The 18,815-nt window shown below is 37.5% G+C and overlaps 1 protein-coding gene across 3 annotated transcripts in view; it reads right to left on the bottom strand.

Moving 5' to 3' along the window:
* The window catches only part of TCERG1 (transcription elongation regulator 1), a 43,162-nt gene extending 25,035 nt beyond the window's left edge, over window positions 1-18,127 (bottom strand). For 2 of the 3 annotated variants that reach the window (XM_087709597.1, XM_087709599.1), the window contains exons 1-6: window positions 18,006-18,127; window positions 13,331-13,556; window positions 8,578-8,721; window positions 7,581-7,842; window positions 4,765-5,007; window positions 482-544 (exon numbers count right to left, since the gene is read on the bottom strand). In XM_087709597.1, the coding sequence (XP_087565723.1) occupies window positions 482-544; window positions 4,765-5,007; window positions 7,581-7,842; window positions 8,578-8,721; window positions 13,331-13,556; window positions 18,006-18,109 (1,042 nt within the window). In that variant the 5' untranslated portion in view covers window positions 18,110-18,127. The remainder of the gene's footprint in view (window positions 1-481; window positions 545-4,764; window positions 5,008-7,580; window positions 7,843-8,577; window positions 8,722-13,330; window positions 13,557-18,005) is intronic. The other variant, XM_087709598.1, reaches the window with a different exon arrangement.
* Window positions 18,128-18,815: the final 688 nt, after the last annotated feature.

Below are 18,815 nucleotides of genomic sequence, written 5' to 3'. Positions count from 1 at the left end.
AAAAAATAACAGGCTTAGTGCCACATAAATCTATGTTTATGTTTATTTATTTTTAATGAAATATAGGTATGTAGCACAACCTTCATAATATTGGTTTAAACTCAGACATATACATATATACACAAACACAAACACACTAACATGCAAACAAGATCTGGTCACTGTACAAATGGCAGGAAAGGGAAAACCAAGCACTGTATCCCCATAAAGAAAAACAAAAACAAAACATGGACATGGAAGAGATTCACATGAGTAATTTTAACTTGCAGAAAATCCATACTACAATAATAAAACTAATAATTTCAGTTAATTGGGAGAGTTTCTTGCTGGCTGCATGTGAAATCTATACTTATAAGTATATTTTGAAAATAAAGATAAATATTCAGTTATTTGGGAAAAAGCAAACAAAAGGTAAAACAACAACATTCACTACCATGCCAACTTACAGACAAAACAGACTAAGATGTTTTTAAAAAATTACCGGTCTTGGTGGTAGCGACTGTCTTTACATACGGGCAGCTGACTATTTGCATCATTGCTACACCTGTAAAATGGATAAGCAAGCATGTTGGAAAGCTGCCACTGTATGTCAGCTACCACTGGGAATCTGAGCAGTATCAATTTTCTGCTAGAAATTTAGCATGCCATTTTTTTCCAATGGCAACAAGAAATAAGTAGGAAGATTTAAAGTCAGTTTTGTGATAGTATTTTGTTAAAGTCATGCCAGAAAATTACTGGTTTTACAATAATCTTGCTTTATAATGAGCAAGATTTGGAAGACACCAGTCTTTCTTAAAAAAAAAAAAAGCAATGACCCAGGGGTTTAAATTCAATGAGGACACACTTTTTCACCTCCTTACAAAGCAATGCTGAGACTAAATCATACTTATTCTGCTCTGTTTACATAGTTTTAGCAAGTACTTAGGTAAGAACAGCTTATACAAATCAATTCTCTGCATGATTACTTTGAAATAAGTGCCATATGCTCAATAGGGTTGTTTTTAAGTGTTTACTGAACTGTTTTATATTTAACAAGAACAAAAAACGTGGTGAGAAGCCAAAATGTGATTAGAAGGTCAAGAAATATCAGTTTGGAAAGGGGGGGGACACCAGATTGAAGGCAAGGAAATAAACTGAGATAAAATGTGATAAGATAAAAAGGGCAAAATAAAGAAAGAGAAAAGCTGAGTTGATGGCTCATTAGCAGCCTACATTAGCTCTGTCTCATAATTTTTTTCACCTCAAATATCTCATCTAAATTTCAAATTTCCCTAAAATATGGGAGCTTCTGCGAATTACTGAGCAGTAAAGATAACTGAAAAGATCTGGTTAAGCATATTTGTTGAAAGGAACAAAGTTGATAAATGTTTTATATTTAAAAAACTGATTGGCAGATCACATAACATTAGGCATCCAATAATAAAGGGAGGAAATAATATACATGATGAGTTTCCACACAAGAGATTATTTAAAGAAGATAACTGCAACAGAGGTATAGTTATTATATCTCCTAACACTTATTATGAAAAATTGGGACTTTCTGAGTCTTGTGAGCGCCCCCCCCCACATATTTTCACTCCCATCCATTATTTAATAAACAAGAAATATTCAGTTCCAGCACATACACAAAAATAAAACTAAATGCTTCTCCACAAGTGTCCAACAGAAAATGTTAAAGTATCATTAAATTGATCCAGAACCTGTATTAACTGCTAACTATTTTTTCTAATTGTCTATGGGGATTCTCGGTCATCCTTCAGTTTACTGAAGAAGTTTCTTGGATGAGAAGCAAAATATCCCAAGAAAAACAAGGCCCAGTTATTTGGGATATATTTGGGATATTTTTGGGGACATTTTTTCTAATAAGATGCAGAACCTTTACTTCTGTATAAAGCAAAACTGTAAAGATTTTGAATGTATGCTAAATTGTTTGAAAAACTCTGAAAATAAGGCCTATACACTTTTATTAAAAACAAGCCCTTCTCATTTAGAGGAAATTATGCCCACGTACACAACTGTACTTAAAGTTATTCCAAACAAATATGCATGGAAGGCTATTGAATCTGTACAAGATTTTTAAAAAAAAAATATGTTTGTCATCTTTGGGATACTATAATTATAATTATCTTTTACAAGAAATATTTGAAGGAAGAGCATTTACATTTATAAATACTAGTATAAACTATCCTACACTAGTTTTTAAAATCTGCAGTTGTAATTACACAAAAGAGAGACCGTCTGATATAGTGGTTAAGGCACCAGGCTAGAAACCAGGAGACTGAATTTTAATTCTAGGTGACCTTAGGCTAGTCCCTCTGACTCTCAGCCCTAAGGAGGCAAGAGCAAACCCCTTGCAAAATCTTGCCAAGGAAACTGCAGGAACTAGTCCAGGCAGTCTCCAGGAGTCTTTAGTGACTCAAAGGCAAAATATTGTTTATTTCATTATTCAACATATCAAATATGTATTCCCCTTAATTATGATTAAAAAATAAAGATTCCAGTTCTTATGATAGCAAAGAAGGATTTTAGGATTACAAAAAGTCTAAACTGGGACATCTCAATTGTTTATTACTGATTTTATTTATTAGCAAAATGAGAGAACATTTTTCAATATCCAACCCTGTATTTTTCCCCTCAGTGAAATAGAATTCTAACCTGACAGGACTTCGAAGTAACAGAGATTGAAAAAATGAACCACAGTGGCATGAACAGCTGTGAATGACTTTTTTATTTTAAATTATTTTAACAGATGGAATTGAAAACTATTCTGCTTCAGTTGCAAAACTGCTATTCTGAATATTCCGGAAACATTTCAAACTTAAGGATAAATTATCATTCATGCTCATATTTTAGAGAATGCTACTTTATAAAAATCACTTTTGTATGTTATAAAGAGGCCAAATTTCCACTACAAATTCAAAAATTTTGGCAAATAGCACAGACCACTAACAACCATTCTGAAATGTGACCTTATCTCTCAGCATGACACTGATGATGTCAAGGTAGGAAACTGGCATTGTATATATCTATTCTAAAAAGTGTTTCCAAGCAATTGATGGTTGCAATATTAGCAACCATTTTCATAAAAGACCTAACTCTGCGGTTACATCCATTTTCAAATATATTTGTATGATTAGGTTACTACTTGAGAAGAGTAAGAAAGCCAAGGAAAGCAGCGACGTCTTTATATTAGATTCAAATAAGGAAACTATACCTGATAGTTTCCCAAAAAGCCAAGACATAAATTTATAATTGGACTTTTAAATCTTGGCTTGTCAAAATGCAGTAGCCACAGCTAGTAGCTTGCATGCACATATTCAGAGCTTTCTAGCCTGTACCCATAATCAGGTAAAAGAAGGAGTAAAGAAACAAGGACTTGAATAAAGAAACATGTTAATTAATAAAAGATTTAATCCCATTAACATAGTAATCAGTTGCACATCTCCCTTTAAGTGCCACTACCTGATGCTTGATTTCATTTTGAGATTAAAAACTTTACATTCTAGTAATTTAAATGGAAGAATGGATCGATCAAATGAAATTTAAGATATTATGTTCTACTCTGAAAAGCAATCGTCCTTGAAATTTATGAGAAATTTATGGCTATAATTTGAGATGCAGAATTAAAGTCTATATCTCTTTCCCAAGTCTTATATAAACGGCTTTTAATTTCCCTGTTCTTTCTCTCTGTTTTTAACTGAATGAATTATTTTATACTATTTTAATCTACTGTTTATATTTTGTATTTTAATTGATGATTATAAATTATTTTATATTTACAATAAAATAAATGAGTTAAAAAATATTAAACGGCCAATATGTAATTGAAAATACTAATGATCTAATAGAGACTTCAGTATATATAGTGTGTACATATCTAAATATCTGTCCATAATTATGAACTTTCTTGGCCAAATCATATTTCAGGAACAGCATTAGAAAGGAGTAAAAAAGAAAGAATGGGAGCCAACTACACATGCTATCATGTATTGTGCTCCTTGTTTTTAATCATACATTTTACCTGATAATTACTAGTGAGCAAAATAACTCTTAATACTTAAAATACTCTAAAATTTTATAATTTATCAACTTAATATTTATCAAGTGTGTGTATGCATAAAGGGCCTAAATTAGTACACAATGCTGAACTACACTTCTCAGCCTCCTTCAATATTGGGCATGATGATTCAGGTTGTTGAAAGTTATGATCAGATAATATATGAGCTCAAAGGTTCTTCTGTTCTCTAAATAATACATACTGCTATTACAAAGTATAGTTTAAAATCATTTCTGACAATATAATGAACTTTTAAAGTGATTAGTTAGTTTAAAACTCTGAATAGAGTTTTGTTTAACATAATTTTTTTCTTCTGATTCTTTTCAATATTTTATTCTTATGTTACAACCCTGCATTGGCTACCCAAAAGCATTTTTAAAATAAAATTTAAGACCACTTATTCATAAACTAACTTAAGTATCACAGAAAAGGTAAATTTCTTCCAAATATTAGTTGAAATAAATACATTTTAAAACATAAGATGTTTTAAAATGCTCAAACAAAAACTATGGCTTCAATCTAATAAAAATAGATATTGAGAGCTGGGGAGGGTGTTTTAAATAGCCTATCTAAAAAGTCCAAATTTTAACAATAAATTTTAAATGAAGAGGATTCAGGCAAATTGCATACACAGTGGACACATGAGTGCAAACAAATTGACAACATGGACATGTGGCTAATAAGACAGTCATTGTTTCCCAATTTACCTGGAAGTGGAATAGGCATGCCAGGAAGGGGAACACGAAATGGAGGTACCATTACTGGTGGAAAAGCAGGTATTGCTGCTGTTGGCTGAGGAACAGCATGAGGAACTGCAGGAGGCAGCGTCTGTGGGATTGGCTGGGGTACAGTCTGCACAGGTGTAGCAGAAGGAGCAGAGGTTGAAACACTGACTGAAGGTGTGGCAACTGAAACAGCTGAGCTGGGGGTCTGGTCTTGTGTTGTAGGTGCTGATAAAGAAAACAAACATCTGAAACCCTGAATCATATAATACAAATCGTATAATTTATAGGGTTCACTAAGACTTCCTTGCAAAGCTGGGTATATTTATAAATATATAAACAATTTGGAAAGAGACTGCTTAAGAATTTAGATACTTTTTTCATTTTAGTAAAATTTTGCTTAACAGGTTCAAAAGTTAGAACTAACATCCTCAACTTGCTGTTCTTTCAAAGGCATTTCTACTTGAAAGAATAAATAAGTATTCTGGGTAACTCTAAAAAGATAACTTATATCCATATATTCATCTCAAGAGCATAAGTGAGCTATACTTCTGAATATAACTAATACTGAGATTTTTTTCAAATGGTTGTATTTCATCTCCACATTTTCTATGTAAGTTACCTAACAAATCTTCATAGTAATAGCAAAATATGTTTATAGGTATATTTATGTTGTTTTACTTGACTAAATAGTCATTTAAAAAAGTGGATGTAATAATATAAATATATACCAAGATGATAATTTCCCTGTTGCTTAGACTATTTGAAAATATGAAATACAAATCAAAACATTTCAAACCAAAAGGAAAGCACTACAGATGTATAATGTACAATTTTTCAAGCTTGAATTGAAAGAATACAAGTTTAGAATCCTATAGCACCTCCAGCTGGCACTAAAAGTTAATACTACATTGGATAGGTTGACATATTTCGATACTGTATTGCATTTAAGAAAATAAAATAGATCATACTGAATGAAATCAAGAAAAGCAGCAACTTGGATTAAATTAAGAGTTATTTACTCAGTACATTCTTATTTTTATATGGATCTAAAAAGAGTAAAGGGGGAAACACACATTTAGTAATTCAGAAGTTCAATGCCTCCTCAAACTGGAAGTGTTTAATTTTTTAGCAGGTCATATGCATTTGTCATTAAAAAAATGTAAATCTACAATTTATAGAAGAGCCTAATAACATTCTCTTTGCTTCCAAAGTCACAAATATAATCAATTATTGCATGAGAATTGCCACTTTTTACAACTTGTCTGAACTACCAAATATTTATACTTTAAAGACAGATGGAAACAAAAGTATACTAAATAAATATATATACAAACTGAACCCTAGTGTTTTTTTCCCTGTCTTCTCCTTGATTTACAGATGGCGAGTAGGAATGAATCCTGGAGAGATGTGTATAAAACTACACTTAACCACTTCACATTAAAACATATACTTAGACATCGTAGAAACTTAATATGTTAAATTTCTTATGAATTACTGCCATATATTCATCATACTACAAGAGCAATCAGGCATTTATGATATAGGATGAATATGGTTAAAATACCACAATATACAGCACTTCTCACAAGTTCAAACCATTCTTCCTTGAATTGCCATGAGTTTGGAATGCTGCAGAGTCATCAAACTCAGGAGAAGAAGAGAGAAAGAAGAAAGAAATACATTTGAAGAGCCATAGGGGCTAAACATATGGAATAATCAAGAATTTTAGCTGTTCTCTATTTTGTAAGCTAAAACAGCGCTTTGGAATAATTAGCTGTGGTTATTTTGGAACAGATAATTATGTGTTTTTACATTATTTAAGTGTTCTTATTGATCTTACACGTTCCAACTGGATATGTATACATACATACAATTTAACAGATTAGAACTATCACCAGCTGATCCCTTAATAACAAAGGCCAACAGAAGTCAATATCTGTTTGTGAAATATGAAGATCTTTGAAGCAAGTAAGCATGCAGGTTTTTTCCTCTCTTGAGTAAAAGTGTAATTAGCAATTCAGTTAAGGAATTGAAAGGGACAGTATTTTGAAATGTGCTTCAGAGCAAACAGAAGTACAAATATAGTAGTTTTCAACAACTTAAAGCAATTGTGCTTTTCCTAGGAGCATGCCCAGGTGTTTACAAGGTGTTGCAAATCAGTGCTACATTCACATATTGTAGTGGTTTCTGAAGATCAGATTCAAAGCACAGTGCAAGCCTAGAGATTACTGTCACTCATTTTTTTACTAATGACATTAGCTGTAATAAGCAAACAGGGAAATCTAGAATTCTACTTTGAAGTAGAATTTCAATCAATTACATGGTTAAGCTAGCAAGGCATGTGAAGATTTTATTACTTATATTACCTCAAATTTAGTATCTGTATCAAAAAAGTAAACAAAGTTGAAAAAAACTTTTGAAAATTTACATTTCCTTTTTTAAAGAGGGTTTTTTCCTGTTAAAAGAATAAGATTATTTTAAATGTGATACAAATGACCATAGAAACTGTGGAGGTGCAACAATATGCACATAGGACAGGTGTACAACTTAAATAACCTAACTCATTTACAAAGGTACCCCTCAAAAAAGCTAGATTGCTTATATCCACATGCAGATATACTAAACAATGATCCACTTAACTGATTTACGACATAAATGATAATCCTATGTGTACCAAAGGCATATACATGAAGACCTACAAAATTATATTGATAAAATAAATTACATAATAAATTATTTCCCATGTTTATAAGCTTCCCCAGTTCTCTATTTTGTTTCATTTTGCAAATTTTACTCACTGGAAACTGTTTGTGAAACCGAAGTTGCTGTTGTAGTGGTAGATGTAGTCGAAGACAAGCTACTCGATGATGTAGATGTAGATATTGCTGATGCAGGACTACTAGTAGTTGGTGTTGAGGCACCTACAGCCTGTGCCTGTGCCTGTGCTTGTGCCTGAGCTTGAGCAGCTAAAATTGGGGTTAATTCAGACTGTTGAATAACTTTCACTCCATCAGGTTTAGTCCACGCTGACTCACGTGTCCGTGCATTATAATAATAAACCTAGCAGAAAATTACATCTTTGTTATTCCACATAATTTTCCATTCAATCTATACTATCTAGCCATTATAACTTTTAATTTAGCTTCAAGCTAAAATTATGGTGGTTTGTATAGGTAGCACATAACACCCTACCCCACCCCCCACTCACCCCCAGGATGAGGTCTATTCTATACCCTTCTGTCTTTCTGTAATTCTGAAAATGTGGCTCTGCTTATTGGGGATCCAATGGGGGAATACCATTGGTTATTAATAGCAGACCGGTCTTACCCTCTTGTGCATTCTGCTCCCTACTTGTTCATCTTTTAAATCATATTACTGTATTTTCATATTTAAAAAATTGTTTGTTATATTTACATTACACACACACACACAATGTTCTACTGTTGTAAACACCCAAAGTAAGCCAATAGTTAAGATGGATAACAAATAAATTTAATAATAAAAATAAAATAAATCTGTTCTTAACTTCTCTTTCCATAGTTTATGAGAATTTAAAATGTGATTTAATATAATTAAATGTGCCAATTGTCCAATTTTAATAAAATTGATTAACCATGCCAATCAACATCTTTGAGCAACAAAGGGTGGTTTTCAGTTATGACTGTTCTCAAACATTTAGAATATAAAACAGAATTCACTGATTGGAATTGTTTAGGCTATGCAAAAAAAAAAATTTCCATTTCATTTGCTGACATAACAATTACTGTTCTAATTATTAATAGATATAACTCTGACCTTTCCATCTGGAGTTTTATTTTCTACCCATATCTCTTCATTAGGTGGCATAGTTGGTGTTCCAGGAGCAGACACAGGTGGCATCCCTGGAGGAAACATCATACCAGGAGGGGGTGGCATAGGAGGAGGCATAAAAGGTGGTCTCTATAAATAGAAATAATAGTAATACATCAAACACTCTTAATCCAGAAATGTTATTTCCTACAGAAATATTAAATATGTTTGTTCGTGTAAAAGAAGCAAGGTTATCATGTAAAAAGGAAAGCACAGAACAGAAAAATGCATTTCATATTACAGGAAAGCAGAACTTGCCCAGTATAGCTCCAAAAAACAACTGTTATTTAACTATTAACAACTATGTTATAGTTATATTCACACTAAACACAAAACATAGCAATTCAATGTGTGAAATTTGTTCAATTTCAGTAGGAATGAACTCTGGGGAGCTATGCATATGTATATATACACATGTACAAAGACACAAAACTCCGAGTCACTTGGGATCTTCCCAGTAAGAGTCTAACGCTGAACAACTGGTCAGATAACATGAATGTTACTCACTGTGCCCCTATGGATATTCCTAGGACCTATAGCTTCCCAGGAGGCAATAGATTATCCTAACCAGGACTGCAAGGTGGTTACTGCCAGATGCAAAAAAAAGGTGAAAAAATAACAGCATTTTCCAGCCCTTATCATCATAAAATACTATAAGCCAAAATGTGGGCTGTTATCTGCCTTCAGACAGATTCATTGTTTGTCTTCTGCAACAGTGATCTAATCATTCCTTCTGATGCTTCATTTCCGAGAATCCAGAAAACCAAGATGCACCTCTGGATCTGCACAGAAAGAAGCCTCACTGGAGCAATCCAGGCTATAGTCTCATCACCTACCTCAGCACCCACCCAGTCATCAGCTGCCTACCAGATTCTCAGAGGAAATGCTGTCAATCAGAGAGTGATCTGATCATAGCAACAGACTGATGGCAATTCTCTCCAAAAGTAGACCATGTTACAAAACCAAAACTAGCATGCAACCCCATCCCCCATGCATTAGGGCCTCATTTACTTGGTGCAAGCCCATAACTGACAGAGGCCATGAACTCCTGTACCATCTTGACTTAAAATCCCCAGGAGACAGGTTTAGTCCAAAAAATAAGTATTTTAAAATGTAATTTTACTTTATTCACATTTGAATATATTTGTAAACTACTTAAGAGACTGTCAAGATTGAGGTGGTAGATAAATTGCACAAAATGAATAAAATTAGAAGAGCATTAACCTCAAGAAAAAAACTTAATTGTACCAATTTAAACTTCTGCTAAGACATAGAACTAAAAAGTCTGGGAAATGTGTAAGACCTTCATTACATCAAACCAATGTGGATGTCTGGCAAGTCTCTCCATGAAAAAAAAATCCATAGTTGTGCAAGATCTGGATATAAACTTTAAACTTTTTTAGAAAATAAATTATTTTCAAATAATCCAGTTACTTGTGCACCACTGTTCCCTCTAAGGTGCGCGCCTGCGCGGCCGCGCACATGCAAAGAAATCCCAGCGCAGCAGTTTCTAACTGCCGCGCAGATTTCTACCAAAGCAAACGTGGGGAAGTCCTTTGCAGGCAGCTAGAACTGGCCGCCCGCAAAGGACCTCCCCAGACTTGTTTTGATGAGCTGCCAGTCCTCTTGCTTCTTCTCCTTCACCAGCAAAGCTCACCGCCTATGGCAGTGGCAGTGGCGCCTCTCCCTCCACGCGGAGCACCTGAGCTGGCTCCCGCGTTATCCCTCCCCCTTCCTCCTCTGCCGTGCTTTTGAGGCCGCGGGAGCTAGTAGGAAAGCGGCCGAGGTGGAGGCGGCAGCTGGGCTCTGGGTTACCCCTGCCGCCGCCTCCACCTCGGCCGCTTTCCTACTAGCTCCCGCGGCCTCAAAAGCACGGCAGAGGAGGAAGGGGGAGGGATAACGCGGGAGCCAGCTCAGGTGCTCCGCGTGGAGGGAGAGGCACCACTGCCACAGGCGGGGAAGCCAGCGGGAGCTTTGCCGGTGAAGGAGAAGAAGCAAGAGGACTGGCGGCTTTGAAATGCAACCCCCTGGTCCCGCCGGCCGCGGATTTGATTCGGCGTAAGTGGGGGCCGAACACATGCTGAGCCGACTTTGCGCAGTGAGGCGGAGTAATTCAACCCCCCCCCAAAGAACGTGTGTGTGTGTGTGTGTGTGTGAGAGAGAGAGAGAGAGAGAGAGAGAGAATTGGATCAAAATTGGTGGCCAAAGGAGTGGAGGGAGGGAGGGAAGGAAGGAAGGGAGGGAGGGAGGAAGGAAGCCCTACCCCCTGTGAAAAAAACTGAAGATGGAGCAGTGAATGAATAAACCATAAAAGCAACAAACAGTTAATGCGTAAGTAAGCTGAGGAGCAAGTTCTCAACTAAGGAAGAAATAAAAGAAATATAAAAAGCTCAATATGCCAAAACACTTATTTTAGTCTTCATTTAATTACTTGTATTGTAGTCTGATGTAACATCTTTTTAAAGTTAACGTTAGTTAGAAAAGATAGGGTAAAAAACTTAAATAATAAAAAAATTGTACATTCATTTTGAAAAATAAATGCAATACTTGATTAATTTCATATCTTTATTTAAAATAGTTTTGGCATGGCATATGATTTTATTGACTCAGTTGGAAATGATGTGGATGTTGTATCTGATTCTGAGGTATATATATTCTTAAGTAACATAACATATAGCATATTGTCCAAACTTGCTAAGACTATTTAATTGATCTTACTACTTTAAAGGGGGAGAGTTTCATGATAAATTATTTTATTACATTTATGTTGCATTTATATATTATATTTATTACATTTATATTCCACATTATATATTTGTATTGTTATTTTAATGTATATTGTCAATTTCGATAGATATTATATTGATATATCAATACTGATTTTAATCATACTAAATAACAATTACTGCTATTATTTATCAGCATTACATATTTACAGTTTTTAATATTGAGTTAGTCATATTTTAGAATAATAGCGTTATCTTTTAATAGGATAATTGGCAAAATCTAATTCACATGTGATGGGTTGCATTCCAAAGGAATGTGAGAGGACAGGTTGCCTGCAAAATGCCAGGACCCAGGACCCTGTTGGTGCCATGTCTCTCTCTAGCCAGTCTAACAATCTAAAAGCTGAGCAGAGAGCCTTTCTTTTTTCAGGGTGAGCGGAAAAGTATAGTGTTTGAGTGGCACTTTTCATGTCTGGCATTCATCGGGCTGAAACCTCGCTCGCAATTGGCGCTTGACGCTTGGAAGATTGCGCAAATGTCCAGCAGACGCGACAGCAGTTCAAACTGTGGCTCTCTTAGGTGCTCAGGCATGAAACTGTGCAGCTCACACACTATACTTTTCCGCTCACACTGAAAAAAAATTAGAGGGAACATTGCCGTGCACATGTTATTTACCCCAAAATTATATTGTAAGTTCTCTGGCACTGACTAAGCTTACTGATATCATACAATAATAAACACTTTAAAAGTTCAGGGAACAATTAAGCAATTGTGAGGGACCAGTCTGCCTGGAAAATGGGCCTCCTATACCTCTAGCAGATATGGAAAAGAACATTTCATTAAAACCAAACAGTTGATAAGCCAAGAATGAATCAAAAATTGAAGCACAGTTCAGGTGACAAGCCTTAAAAGCACACTCCTGAATGAAGAAGACCTAGTTGGTACAGATAGTCCTTGACTTATGACTAGTTGCTTAACCACCAGTTGACATAATGGCGGACCCCCTCAAAAATTACTTATGAGCTAGTGCTGAAGTTATGATCACCATAGCAACCATGGTCATTTAACCTTAGGACCGACTAGAGGGATGCCACAACACACACACCCTCCTACTTAACTGCTCCATCAGGTCCCAGAGGCTTTTAGTCCTTCTTTCCATTCACACTTCTTTCCAGGTCTATCTCCTCCACACTTATCTTTTAAAGATCTACAAAGCTTGGGTTAGAGAAGCATAGCAAGCTGCTTGATTCCTGGGTCATGTGATGCAAACCTGAAAGCAGCTGCATGGAAGTATCTTTGCTCCTGGGGTTGTCCCCGTATGGCCCAGCAACAAAGCGATGCTTTCTGGGTCCTTAATGTGGTTTGTGCAGCACTGTGAAAAGCTCCACAGGACTGTTTCATTGCTGGCTGTGCAACTGCATCCTGGAAGCAGCTGCAATTTCATCATTGCCACAAGGAATTGTGGCCATATTGAAATGGGACCGCTTACAGCATATGGACAGACAACCCAGGGATGATGAGAGATGAAGTGGCCAGCCCTCCTTCCCTAATATGACCTACAGGCCTCTAGAAATAGGTGTGTGATGGGTCATGGGAAGTCTAAACCTTGCAGGGACCCAGTGTAGCGGCAAGAGCAGTAGGGACCCAGTGTTGAGAGGATTCCAAGGGGCAGGAATCAGAGTACAGGGTATTTTGGGTGATGCGGGAAGCCTTTGGAAGATAAAAGACTATCACTGCCATGTTAATTTTCTTTGTCAGGTAGCAAGCTGAAATAAAAACAAGGTGGGGACAGCCAATATCTTGTTTCCTGTTTCAACAGTAACCAACTTGAAATCTTGCAACATATCCAAATAGAAGGACAAAAATTGGAACTCAGTAAGAACAAAGTCTGCAGTTCAAAACATATTACAATGATTTTTCAGCAGACAGAATAATTACAAAGAATTGAGCAATAAAACCCATAAACCTTTTACCTGTAAATGTGGAGGTCCCATAGGAGGAGGAATTCCTCCAGGTGGTGGCATCGGAGGCATATTTGGATCAAATGGAGGACGTCCAAAAGGAGGTCGAGGTGGTGGAGGTGGGCCTCTCATCATACCAAAAGGTGGTGGAGGACGCATAAGAGGAGGTGGGCCTCTCATAACAGTGTTTGGGGGAGGAGCCGGACCACGAAATCTCAGTGCTTGTTGTTGAGCCATTCTGTCAGCAAAACCAAAAGAACAATTTATTTATCATCAAAAGCATTGCTGTTATGCATGTAATAAAATAAACTCACAGAAATTCTCACCAGTAATACTATTACTAAGACTCCAAACTGTTTTCACCTTTTCAATTACTATGAACCAGTAGCTAGGCAGGAATTACTTAGAATGAAAAGACACTATGCAACTTTCCCTCCTAACGCCAAAGTATCTCAGACATGAGATAACAATCACACACCCTTCCTACAGATATCTATGATTTCAAAATCAATTATCATAATACGAAGACAGCCAATAATATCATAACATGAATGGGTATGAAAACATGGCTGCATGAGAATATCTACATTATTTTCACTTGTTAGTAGAGCAAAATTTGAGTACAGTATACTAAACCCACTATGCAACCTAGCCTTCTATAAAAATACTTTAGTAAATGTGTCAATGTGTGTTCAATTTTTTCAAAATTGAAAACTAAGGTTATAAGGTAGTAAACAACAAACACATATTTAATGCCTTCTCATTTCAAATTTGTCCAAATTCATATTCTTAAGAATGTAAATGTCAATAGTAAATTCATAATTTGACATGCAAGATGAATATGTAAACATTTTATTATGCTTTTAACATTGAGCCGAGGTGGCACAGTGGTTAAATGCAGCACTGCAGGCTATTTCAGCTGACTGCAGTTCTGCAGTTCGGCTGTTCAAATCTCACCGGCTCAGAGTTGACTCATCCTTCCGAAGTGGGTAAAATGAGGACCCGGATTGTTGTTGGGGGCAATATGCTGACTCTGTAAACTGCTTAGAGAGGGCTGAAAGCCCTATGAAGTGGTATATAAGTCTAACTGCTATTGCTATTGGTGAAGCCAATGTGATTCCCTCTACCCATTTAAACTTCAAGCCCATAAATTATAGCTAGAAATAGAAAATAAAAATGGGAAACAGCACAGCATCTGGTTTGTGGCATTTTTAAAATATCAGCAATGCTGACCTAACCCTTCCATCTGTTATCCACGTGTCTCATTAGATCTCCTTATGAAGTTTAATTATTTGCTTATAGATAAGTACAATTTGCTTACAGTAAATATAATCCCTCTGAAATCTGATTGGGTTAGCTCTTCCAAAGAGTAAATGCATTTACAATCATAAAAGATAAACATTAAATGACATGAACTCTTTGAAAAGGCAAGTTTAACTCCTGAACCAAAATTTGTATAAAAAATAAGATTTTTCCTGTTTGTCATTCAGATACAGAACAGAAAAGTAAATTCTCTCATGACTACCATTTTTATACAAACTGGAGATGACCAGTGAAGCAAGTGTGTTCTGCAGCTTCCTCTAAATCAATCATTGGGGGAGGGAACAGCGAGCCAAACGACATGACATGACAAATTCAACGGAACATGTGGCTTATTCTTTTCTATGTTTACACATATTTTCAGTTTAGTTCATAGTAGGCATTTAGAAAAACATCTTCAGGCTCAGAAGGGACAATGTAATCTCAACGAATACAGTGCTTTCAGAAAATAAAATCCTCCATTACCTTTCTTCACCAAAATCTCCACTGTTCATTGGACATAACCACTGCTCACATTCTGTCATTAAGGCAAATAGTGTAAGCTACTGTATCTTATATTGAAGGTTTTTAATTATTGGATACAATATTGCATGCATGGTGCAATAGCCATTGTAATAAGGAACAAGATTTGGGCCAAGTCTATCATAGCTGGCTTGCCTGCATAGTCTAGGTTTTTCCCCCTAATTTGTGATATTTAATACAGGTAGCCCTTGTCTTACTACATTCATTTAACAACAGTTCTAAGTTATGATATCCTTGGAAAAGTGACTTACTCGCTTTTATGACCTGCATGTATGACTGTCTGTGCACATGGTCATCTGATCATGATCCAGGCATGAGGCAATCAGCTTGCATTTACAACTGGATGCAGTGTCTTGCAGCCACGCAGTTGAAATTTGTACGTTTTTTTGCCAAATTTCAAGGGAGGGGGACCCCAACCATTGGGAAAACCTGGATTTGTTTAACGACCCTGTTAAAATTGTCATAAAATTGGATCCAACTTGATTCACAACTTCCACAAAATGGAAATTCTGCTCTAAATAATAAGCTGAGAATTACCTGTAATAACACTATTGTTTACTAATCTCAAATACTATATGTAAACCTGAGTAATTGTAATCTGCTACCATAAAACCTAAAGCTGCATTCATGTAAGACTTTATACCAAGTTATTTTGAGAATACATTTTTAAACTAAAGGCTTGGGCAAACTTTTACTTAAGAGTTGCTGTTGGGTAACATATCTTAACCACAGTTATCTTGTCATCCAGCTTCAAAACATTGGGTTACTTTGATATAAACTGATTTCTAGCCACCAGACATAGACTGATAAGGCTATAGTAATCATAAAAGAGACAACTCCAGTTATATTTGTTTTCACTCTTTTTCATTTTCCCACCATGATGCACTGTTTTCAGTGCTCTCCATGGACACTATTTAAAATGATAACTGTTCACTTGTCACTCACAAAGATTTTTGGAATAGTGGCCAAAATGGCTGTTATAAGTCACCTGATTTGTTGAAGTGTATAATGCTACACTCACTAGGAAAAAAAACCCAGAATCACCTGCATTATAGGAAAGACATCCTAGGAGTTAAGATTTAATTATAATTTTAATAAAATTATGTGTGATTTTTTTTGGAAGGACAATTCTCCTATCATAAAAGTAAACCCTGGATAGCCTTTTTTGCCACGTACACAAATCATAACCCTACGATTATAGACCTACATGTTGAGCAACCTCAACTGCATCTTAAATATGAGTTATGAGTTATGAAAAGTTATTTATATGCCGCCCTTTTCCCTGGGGGGACTCAGGGCGGCTTACAACTCAAGGGGGGGGGGGGAACAAACATTTAACACATGAGAACAATACATAATTAAAAAAGCACAACATTCATACCATTCGGTCGGGTTACAATCTTTAGCCCCAGGCCTGACGGGATAGCCAGATTTTAAGGGCTGTGCGGAAGGTCTGGAGGGTGGTGAGGGTACGAATCTCCACGGGGAGATCGTTCCAAAGGGTCGGAGCTACTACCGAGAAGGCTCTCCTCCGTGTGGTTGCCAGTCGACACTGACCGGCAGATGGAACTCGGAGGAGGCCTAATCTATGTGATCTAATTGGTCGCGTGGAGGTAATTGGCAGTAGGCGGTCTCTCAAGTACCCAGATCCACTACCATGAAATATGCAAAGGAATTTATTACAATCCAACAATAACTGCACTCAAAACATCTTCATGGTTAGTTTCGTAATATACTGTACTCTTTTTGGAAGAACATTTACTATATGGATGATTAAATATTTTCCAACGGAAACAATATTCATTCTAATAAAGGGAAGTTTAGTAATATTTTCTAATGGAAATCCCGGTGTGTTACCTTATCAGACTACCCAATAGTTGGATAACACCATTTTGTGTTATGTGGAGAAGCTGCAGCTTTTCCCCACCACGAGATCGCACATCGTACCTAAGATCGCATTTACAAATGGGGAAAACGTGCTTGAGCTACTTGACGGGTTGGAGGAAGAATCCTTGCGGGAGGATTTGTCTGGGAAAGATCCTCAGACGGAGGTGGGATATATACCTACTACCGTTCGACACAGACGACCCCTGACCATCTACAATCGCCATCTGTGCAACCTTCCTGTATCCATACCAACGTCTCGCTCTGTGTCCCTGCTGAATGACCCCGGATCCAGTCAGTCTGCGGCTCCAAAAGTCTTCGGGAAAGTTTTTGCGTCCGGCACTCCCTCAGACATCTGGGCTGAGCCCACCGCCACCTAAGTGCCCAATGCGGAGCCACGTGCCAGGGCTTCGAGATCCAACCATGGAGGGCGAGATCTCTCTTCCACCCCCTGGTTCCGCTTGCTTGACGAGGTCCTCGAGCCCAGAAGCAACACCCCCCTCCCCCACGGGAATCCGGCCCTGAGGAGAGCAAACGCTCCGTCCGTCCCCGAAGCCTTTTCCTCGAAGACACCGGAATAGCCGTTAGAAACAAAACAAAAAAAAGCCCACACCTAAACGACACACTTTCGGCAGCGACGGGAAAAGAACTAGGGTAACTAAGGTACGGGAGGGCAAACGGAGGAAATCCTCTCACCGGAGCTGAAGCGAAGACTGAAGAGGGGCGGGCGGGGGCAGCTGAACGGCCGCTTCCGCCTCGCGCCGAAAAAAAAAAAGTGTGGGGGGGGGAGGCGAATGAACCACTGAGGAAACAGGGAAGCCGAAGAACGCTCGAGGTTTCGGCGCGTCGTGTGCGCATGCGCACGCTCGTAAAGGCCTCGTGCTGCCGGGCGACCGCTTGTTGTCCACACCTTCCCGCAGTGTTCTGAGCGACGTGATTCAAGCGGGAGATGTCCCCTTACCTGATTTCATTGTTGTACCGTTCCGCTGCACCAGCATCTCCTTCGCCGCCGCCGCCAGGACCGAGGCCGCCGCTACCACCACCTCCTCCTCCTCGTTCCGCCATCACTAGCCGACTCTGGTTTTGTTCACGCCCACGGCCGCCAGGCCCATCTGTTCGCTACTGGCTGCTAGGAACATCGATCGTAGGACGAAAGGGCTCAGCTTTTCTCTGATTGGCCGTGGTCGCCGCCGATTTTGAATGAGGCGGAAAGCGCGCGATGACTGGCCATTTTTGTTCCTAGACCGTCAGGAAGCGCCCGTTGTGTGCGCCCTCTTGTGGACCGGTCAAGGTGGCGTCACGTGACCTGTAACCCGGAACAGGCCTTTTGAAAGAAAATATAGTGCTATACCAAAATCTCAGAGATAGAAAATAAAGAAATGCATTGTAATCTCGTACGCGTATGTCCGATATTACATTGTAGCCCAATTTAATACATTTTGAGGTCGATGTGAATAAATTATGGTTTATTTTTAAACGTGCCACCGTATTACTAATTCCAATTTCAATACAGCCAGTCAGATTAACCCTACCAATTCTAAGTGACGGCATGCCAATTTGCCGTGTTTTAAGAGAAAATTCGGGAGAGTTTAGATTTTTTATAAAAATCTAAAGAAGGCATCCGTTTTTGTCACCGTCTTCGTATTAACGTTTTTAAGGTTTTTTTTTTAATGGTCTTTAGATTTCTACATTCCTTAAGGTATTTAAACTGCAATTTCAGCTGTTTCTGATGAACTTTTATTGGCGGACCGTTAATACCATACATTACGCG

The sequence above is a fragment of the Thamnophis sirtalis genome, unplaced genomic scaffold (genome assembly GCF_051295495.1).
Source record: "Thamnophis sirtalis isolate CommonGarterSnake01/CBP01778 unplaced genomic scaffold, rThaSir2_p1.2 scaffold_3, whole genome shotgun sequence".
Lineage (NCBI taxonomy): Eukaryota > Metazoa > Chordata > Lepidosauria > Squamata > Natricidae > Thamnophis > Thamnophis sirtalis.
Note: the sequence above shows the minus strand (reverse complement) of the source record. Positions and strands in the feature narration are given on the sequence as shown.